The sequence below is a fragment of the Otolemur garnettii genome, unplaced genomic scaffold, assembly GCF_000181295.1.
Source record: "Otolemur garnettii isolate 467f Iridium unplaced genomic scaffold, OtoGar3 scaffold00312, whole genome shotgun sequence".
NCBI classification, from domain to species: Eukaryota; Metazoa; Chordata; class Mammalia; order Primates; family Galagidae; genus Otolemur; species Otolemur garnettii.
Genome location: NW_003852707.1, coordinates 556,879 through 565,300, shown reverse-complemented (window position 1 = coordinate 565,300; position 8,422 = coordinate 556,879). Strand labels below are relative to the sequence as shown.

General features: G+C 44.8%; 1 protein-coding gene across 1 annotated transcript in view; it reads left to right on the top strand.

The window, feature by feature from the left end:
• Nucleotides 1–8,422, top strand: part of LGALS8 (galectin 8) — a 17,810-nt gene that overhangs the window by 9,000 nt on the left and 388 nt on the right. Inside the window, exons 5-10 of the mRNA XM_023509022.1 lie at nt 442–561; nt 1,280–1,336; nt 1,732–1,761; nt 3,061–3,186; nt 3,703–3,791; nt 4,522–4,702. Coding sequence (XP_023364790.1) covers nt 442–561; nt 1,280–1,336; nt 1,732–1,761; nt 3,061–3,186; nt 3,703–3,791; nt 4,522–4,702 — 603 coding nt within the window. The remainder of the gene's footprint in view (nt 1–441; nt 562–1,279; nt 1,337–1,731; nt 1,762–3,060; nt 3,187–3,702; nt 3,792–4,521; nt 4,703–8,422) is intronic.

Below are 8,422 nucleotides of genomic sequence, written 5' to 3'. Positions count from 1 at the left end.
GCCGAGCCCATTCAACAGATACTTAGTGAGAGTCTCCCACCTCTGTGGTCTTTCTTAGAGTGTGGTCTCCAAGGACAGTGTGGGTGTGGTGGACAGCCTGCAGGACAGACCTTTAACCTGGTTTTCCTGGCCTTACCTGTGCAGTGGCTTTGGGGGGCTTTGAACCCGGGGTGTCTCATGTGCACACACAGTGCACACTTGCATATGTAGGTGTATTTGTGAATGTACATGTTTGCCTGGGAAGACAGTCTGTGGTGCTTGATTGGATCAGGAATTCAAAAGAAGTGGAGAAACCCACCAGTGCTGTGGGTACCCTTGGTCATAGTTTGGTCAGATGTAGACCTGTGGGAGAAGGGATACAGTTAAACCAAGGAAATATTTACATTTGGGTAAGTTAATTAACTGATTTTGGGGTACTGTCTGTTTTCTGTATCCATCTAGGTGGCTGTGAATGGAAAACACATTCTGCTCTATGCCCACAGGATCAGCCTGGAGAAAATAGACACTCTGGGCATTTATGGCAAAGTGAACGTTCACTCAGTTGGTTTCAGCTTCAGCTCGGTGAGTGTCCTTCCACTCCTCGGGGCCTTTTTTGATGATGTTTTCTCATGAATTGGTAGAAAAAAACCTTTAATTAACACCTCTATTGAGATGAAAATAATGTACATATCCTCCTCATTAGACTATTAATTTTTTGGAAGTGAATTTTTCCAACTAGTAAGATGTTATTTATCAACCAAGGCTTTATTGCCTGTCTGTACACGATTTCAAATGGTCCTGGCAAAACAAACAAACACCGTTTAGCTAAGTAGTGGGTATTTCCTTTCCGAGAGAGTGCAGTGGAGTACTTCTGTGAGTCAGTTCCCTAGACATGGAATGTCTGAGTCAGAGGACAGTCACATGCCTCCTAATGACGTCTCAGTCAGATGCACCAGTGGTTCCGTAATGCTGGAGGACTGCGTTTTTATGACACTGTGCATTTCCTATGTTTGCATTTTAACCTTTGACAGATACCACTGCCTTGCCCTCCCAGCAGTCCTTTCTACGCAGTCCTACCTACCTGCGTCCTTTCTGATTGACAGTGGGGATCATTCTCTTTCTTATTTGCCAGTTCGATAGGCAGCAAAGGACCCACTGCTGAGTGCATTTCTGGATCATAATTTTCAAGTGTGTTTTCACATTTAGCACATCTGTAATTTCTTGATATGTCAAGTAGACTATATTTAGAAAAGGTGTTCTGATTTATGTTAAAAATTAATCTTTCTTGTCTTGTCTTCAGGATTTACAGAGTAACCAGTCATCTACTCTGGAACTGACAGCGATGAGCAAAGAAAATGTAAATATTCAATCTTTTAATGAACCACCAGTTAAAAAATGCCTCTTGGTTGCCATGTAAGTCCGGTGGCAGGAAGGCTGGTTTTTTAAAAAATTATATTTTTGCCATGAGGCTAGGATGGAAGGAATTGTTTGAAAATTGAGGCAGATACTTCTTTTTTTTGTAGAGACAGAGTCTCACTTTATCACCCTTGGTAGAGTGCTGTGGCATCACAGTTCATGGCAACCTCCAACTCCTGGACCTAGGTGATTCTCTTGCCTCAGCCTCCCGAGTAGCTGGGACTACAGGCACCCACCACAACACCCAGCTATATTTTTTGTTGCTGTTTGGCTGGGGTTGGTTTGAACCCGCCACCCTCCGTATATGGGGCGGGCATCCTACCCACTGAGCCACAGGCGCTGCCTGAGGCAGGTACTTCTTACCGTGTCTGGCACTTGCCAAGTTTTTGCTGTTGCTTACCCTGTCAGGTTCTGTGATAGGGTAACGCAACTCAGCATTCTCGTGTAAAATGATTAACTGGTGAATAGTGCTGGCAAGAAGTATGTAAAGCCCGGTGCAGTGGCTCACGCCTATAACCCCAGCACTCTGGAAGGTGGCAGCAGGCGGATTGCTTGAGCTCAGGAGTTCAAGACCAGCCTGAGCAAGACCAAGACCCTATCTCTCAAAATATCTGGGCGTTGTGGGAGGCACCTGTAGTCCCAGCTACTTAGGAGGCTGTGGCAAGAGGATCTCTTGAGCCCAAGAGTTTGAGGTTGCTGTGAGCTATGATGTCACGGCACTCTACCCAGGGCAACAAAATGAGACTCTGTCTCAAAAAAAACAGTATTGATAGACATTGAACATTGGTATATCAGCAAATGAGCTTCCAAGTGTACCTTCCAAATGAGCTTCCCCTGCCCTTGCCCTGTGGGAAGAAGTACCATTTAAAAATTTCATCTTTGGGCGGCACCTGTGGCTCAAAGGAGTAAGGCACCAGTTCCATATGCCAGACATCGCAGGTTCAAACCCAGCCCCTACTAAAAACTGCAAAAAAATTTCATCTTTGACGTTACTAAGGGAGAATGTGAAGTGAAGCCTGAGCACATGCACCCCTCACAGGTAGAACATAAGCCCAGCTCTTTGGGGTCCCCCTGGAAAGGACAAGTACGATGTGTTTGGAAGTCATTATAGTGGAGGAGAAAGGATTCAGCTGAGCAGGGCTGTCAGGCTCTATCCCGGACTTGAGTAGCCCTTTACAACCCCGCACCCTCCTGTCATAAAGCACTGCTGCCTGTACGTCTGTGGTCCCCAGTGGTCCCCAACCCCTGAGCTGTGGAGCAGTACTGGCTGCACAGCAGGTTTGAGCTCCGCCTCCTGTCAGAGGTCCCACTGCCCCTATCAGCAGAGAACTCGTTTTCTACGAAACTGGTCCCTGGTGGCAAAAAGATCGGGACTGTTATTGTCACACCCAGGGTGGAGCAGACAGTTACAGCCCACACAACAGGCTCAGCTCAAGCACAGCCAACCAGATAAAACTGCGTATGTTATAAAATGTCATTCTTCCCTTTCAGACATTCTCATACTTTCTTTCTCTTCCAATGGGTATAAAAGTCTGGTATGCCACACTTTTGAATAGTTTTGTCTGGGTGAAACATTTTGTAAAATTACATAGAAAATGAACAGTTTAGACCTTGCGGGCAGCTTCGCTCATTCCGTGCCTTACTGTAGAACTGTTTCCCCTACAGCCTAGTACTAGAGAAGGAGACTTACTTAAAATCATGCCCAGAACATTCTGCACCAAGAGCAAAGATGCAGCTGTCAGCCACAGTTTGACTTGCACCAAAATCCTACCTACCAACTGTTTGCCGAAGGTTTGAAGAGCCCCAGTTTTTCTGAACTCTGTATAAAATTTACCTTATTAGCTGTTACGTGTAACCTCTGACCCCAGTACGCCCAGAGCAGCCACTCAGCATTTGTGCACTGTCCCTGACAGATGCGTGAGTCCACCAGGCACAGGTCTCTAAGCCTTGGTGTGTCCTGCTCAGCTCCCCCAGCTGGGCTGTTTTCCCAGAGCAGAACACAGCCCTGTGTCAGACCCCAGGACAGCTGGCTTTCCCTGAGGGACTTTCACTCAAAGAGGCTATCAGGTCCCACCCTGAGTTCATTCATTTTGTATCTAAAACACAGTCATTGAGTGTTTGACATGAGCCAGGCTCAGCACTGCTTCAGGGGACGCAGCCGGGACACAGCTGGGACCAAGCCAGCCTTAGTCTGTCCCTTCAGTGGGGTTTACAGGGTAGGGTCATTGCTCTTAAACATTCCACGTGAGTTTTCCCACAAGACCCCTTTCTGCAGGCCTGCTAGTCCTGACTGTGGCTTTGTTCCAGACCCTGCCATTCATCGCAAGGTTAAACTCCCCGATGGGCCCCGGACGAACTGTTGTCATTAAAGGAGAAGTGAACACGACTGCCAAAGGGTCAGTACGCTTTCCAGTGCTCCTGTTGTGGCCTTAGACCCCTCACCTGCTTGTGAGATAGAAGTGGGGCTAGGGTCAGAATCCTCATTTACAAGATGAAAATATTAAAAAAAAGGAAGTTACACTGCCGACAACTGGTGGGTAGTGTCAGAGCCAACCTAAAGTCCAGTGTTTTGACCTAGGGTTTTCCTGACCAGGCGAGAGACCAGTATTTTTGTCCCTGAGGCCCACCCTTGCCTGCTGGAACTCCAGGGTAGCCTAGAAGGTCAGGCAGCACTTTTTAGGGCCCTTCTTGTCATATGACTTAGAAATTTTCTGCTTTAAGAACCTTTTCTAGAAATGTCCAGACTTCTGAATGCTGGAAATTAGAGCTTTTTCTAGAAAGTAGCATACTTCCAAGAAGGCAAGAACATGTGTAAATGATTTAGAGAGAATGCCTGCTTTAGAGGGTCCCGGATTCCTGTAGACTGAAAGGAACTGTTTGGTTCACTAGTGCTAATAAGCCTTCAATTTCTGCCCAACCAGATCCAGCCTCAGTGCTGATTTTAAAGTTTTTGTGTATTTTTATTTTGCAAGTAACTCAATACAGTGAATCTGCATCCCCATGTCCACGTACATACGTGTGTTTCATAGAGTTACAATCATGGTTCAAGTCTGGTTATTCAGGTTGCAGAAACTGACACTACTCTCTTCTGCTTGGTTCATGTGTTTTTCTGTTTTATCTCAAAAGGTTTAACGTTGATCTACTAGTAGGAAAGTCAAAGGATATCGCTCTACACTTGAACCCACGCCTGAATAGCAAAGCATTTGTAAGAAATTCTTTCCTTCAGGAGTCTTGGGGAGAAGAAGAGAGAAATATTACCTGCTTCCCATTTAGTCCTGGGATGTACTTTGAGGTGAGATTACAGTTTTGAAAATGGGAAAGGAAGAATAATTCTGGGAGCAGCGGTAGAGTAAGTGGGACATTTAAATCAGCTTACTCTGTGTGTATGTGTGTGGATTACATGTGGGTTCTTGTTTGTTTACGCAGACATTGTGATTGAATACCCCTTTTTAGAATGTAGGCCATTGATCTAAATGGAAGAGCCAGGAGACTACCACATTATTTGCGTTGGGATCATTTGACATTTGTCATTGATTAGTAAGAACCTTTTTTTAAAATCAAGCCTGTTGCTTGGTAAGATTAATTGGAATTTTAACAGAAACCTTGTCTCAGGGCTGGAGTAACGTGTTTCATCCTAAATAGACATGATGATGTGGAAACCCTAGAACTGCCTGCCTGTACTGCCTATCCTGTCCCATCCTGGTAGATGGTTTCAGGTGACAGTCTTTTTTCCAAGTAGTTAGTCCTGTTTGTATGTATCCAAGAAGAATCCATTAGTCCCTAGAAACTAAAAGGCACATAGGCCTCCTGAGTCCCCTAACGTGTGAATCTCATGATCACACTTACCTTTCCCAGCAGGTGTTTCTAGGATGCCGGGCAGACTTGACTCTCCCTGAGACGTGGGTGGTTGGCTTGACTCAAATCACGTAGGGGCATTGATTTAGGTTATTCTTTTAAACTGCCGTATCCTCTGGACCATTTGAGCTCACAAGGACTCACCATGCTATTTGTTAAAGGCATAAACTTCAAGGTTGAATGAAAGAGGTTAATTTGACATTGAACAGTCACATACCAATCGGCAGGGTCAGGGACTGACCCCACTGCCCCTTTGTCTTGCACGTTTGGTTGGGCAACTTAAGAAAACTGCCTCTGTGGGGTCAAGTGTGTGACTTTTTTTTTTAATTTTAGGGGGTACATGTTTTGTTTATATATTTGGGTTTGTACAGATGGAGTGTGCCCCCCCCCTCAGCTTGATTTTCATTGAGGTTTACTTCCATATGTGCACTTAAGTGTTTATTGATTAGTTCCAATTTGGTATTGATTACATGTGTTTGTTTCTCCATTCTTATGATTTTCACTTAGAAGAATGGTTTCTAGGGCGGTGCATGTGGCTTAAGGAGTAGGGTACCAGCCCCATATACCAGGGGTGTGGGTTCAAATCTGGCCCCAGCCAAAAACTGCAAAAAAAAAAAAAAAGAATGATTTCTAGTTCCATCCAGATTGTCACAAAAGATACTAGATTGCTCTGTGTGTGTGTGGTTTTTTTTTTTGGTTGTTTTTGCAGTTTTTGGCCGGGGCTGGGTTTGAACCTGCCACCTCCAGCATATGGGGCCGTCGCCTACTCCTTTCAGCCACAGGCGCCTCCCGATGTGTGTTTTTTTTACAGCTGGGTAGTACTCCATAGTGTACATACACCACATTTTAGTAATCCATTCACGTATTGTTGAATGGCACTTGAGTTGTTTCCACATCTTTGCAATTGTGCATTGTGCTGCTATGAACATTCAAGTGCAAATGTCCTTTTTATAAAATGACCTTTTTTCCTTTGGTACAAGTGGGATTGCTGAATCAAATGGTAGGTTATTTTCAGTACTTTGAGGTTCCTTCAGACGGTTTTCCATCGGGGTTGTACTAGTTTGCAGTCCCGCCAACAGTGTAGAGTTCCTTTCTCTCCACATCCACACCAGCATCTGTTGTTTTGGGACATTGTAGTATGAACCATTCTCATTGAATCTCATTGCAGGTAGGTGATACCTCATTATAGTTTTTTTTTTTTTGGAGATAGTCTCACTTTGTCACCTTTAGTAGAGAGCTGTGGCATCACAGCTCCCAGCAACTTCAAACTCTTGGGCTCAAGCAATTCTCTTGCCTCAGCCTCCGGAGTAGCTGGGACTACAGGCACATGGCTATTTTTAGAGACAAAGTCTCGCTCTGGCTCAGACTGATCTTGAACCTATGAGCTCAGGCAATCCACCCACCTCGGCCTCCCAGAGTGCTGGGATTATAGGTGTGAGCCAGTGTGCCTGGCCGTCTCATAGTTTTGATTTGCATTTCCCTAATGATTGGAGATATTGAACATTTTTTCATCACTGTATTGGCCATTAGGATATCCTCATTTGAAAAGTTCCCCTTCATGTCTTCTGCCCACCCTTTAATAGGGTTGTTTGGTTGTTGCTGTTTTGCTTGAGTTCTTTGTAGATTCTGGTTATCAGTATAGCATGCAGATTATTTTCTCCAATATGGTTGAATTCCTTATAGATTCTGTAAGCATGTAAGTTTCTTTTTTCCTTTTAAGGCAATCTCTTTCTGTCACCCTGGGTAGAGTGCCGTAGCGTCATAGCTCACAGCAATCTCAAACTCTTGGGCTTGAGCAATCCTCTGCCTCACCTTCCCAAGTGGCTGGGACTATAGGTGCCTGCCACTATACCTGACTGGTTTTCATTTTTTAGTAGAGATGGGTCTTAACTCCTGCTCAGGCTGGGTATGCAAATACTTTCTCCCATTTTATGGGTTATTTATTTACCCTTTTGTCTTGTCTTTGGTTGTACAGAAATTTTTTAATTGGATTAGTTCCCATTTATTTTTGTTACTGTTGGGGTCTTCTTAATGAATTCTTTGCCCAAGCCAGTACTTGTAAGAGTTTTTCTGACACCTCTAGGATTCTTATAGTTTTCTGCCTTATTTTATATTTATATTATTATATATACTTATATTCTTATAGTTTTCTGCCTTATTTCTTTTATCCATCATGAATTGATTTTTGTGAGTGGTAAGAGGTGCAGATCCTGTTTCAGTCTTTTACATGTGGCTATCCAGTTTTACTGGCAAATTTATTGAACAGGGATTTTTTTCCCTAGCGCATGTGTTTATATGTTTTGTCAAAAATCACATGGGAATCTGAGGCACTCCTGTAAGCAGTAAGGTGCAAACAGGAAGTAACTTACAGAGGAAAACTGATCAGACTAATTGCTGACTTCTCCACTGAAACCCTACAAGCCAGAAGGGAGCAGGGACTCATCCTCAGCCTTCTGTAACAGCATAATGGCTGGTTAAATCTATGTTACACAAGGCTGTGTACACCTGGGTGAAACTGGAGAAATAACCATAAGCTAACATGACATCCCTACAGAATGGTCCTGTCCTCTGCTCTGTATCAGAACACAGTGCAGGGGCATCAGAGTGGCCCTCTCAGGATGAGTGGTAACCCAGCCTGGTGCTCGGAGATTTGTCACAAGTGTGAAGTGCGGGTGTAAAGGTGACATGAAAGTCTAAGGGGCTTTTGCCGAGTTGAATTTTGAACAAAGATGGTTCTGAAGGGCTAACACAGAGATGGATCTTAACTGGACCTGTCTACCAGAATGCCAAGAAGTTACCTGAGTCTCAGGATGCTCAGCTTGGAAGAGCTTTGGAGAAACAGACTGAGGCCCAGACGTGCTGAGTTGGGATGGAGTCAGGACCACCAAGTAGTCATGCCATCTTCAGCAAGAACCTTAAGCCTCTGGAATTTTGTATTAGTTTTTGATTTATCCAAGACACTTGAGTTGCAGGCAGAAAAGTCAGAGCCCGAGTCCCTTGGTTCTCAGCCTGCTGGTTGGAATCAGAATCTCTTGAGTGCACGCCAGGAGAACAGCAGTCTGCCTACTTCACTGGAATCCTGCATGCTGCGGGGCAGGGGGCCAGGATGGGCGCAGACCCAGGGGACAGTGTGAGGCTCCAAGTGTGTTAGAGTAGCTTCCCTGAGTGGGAC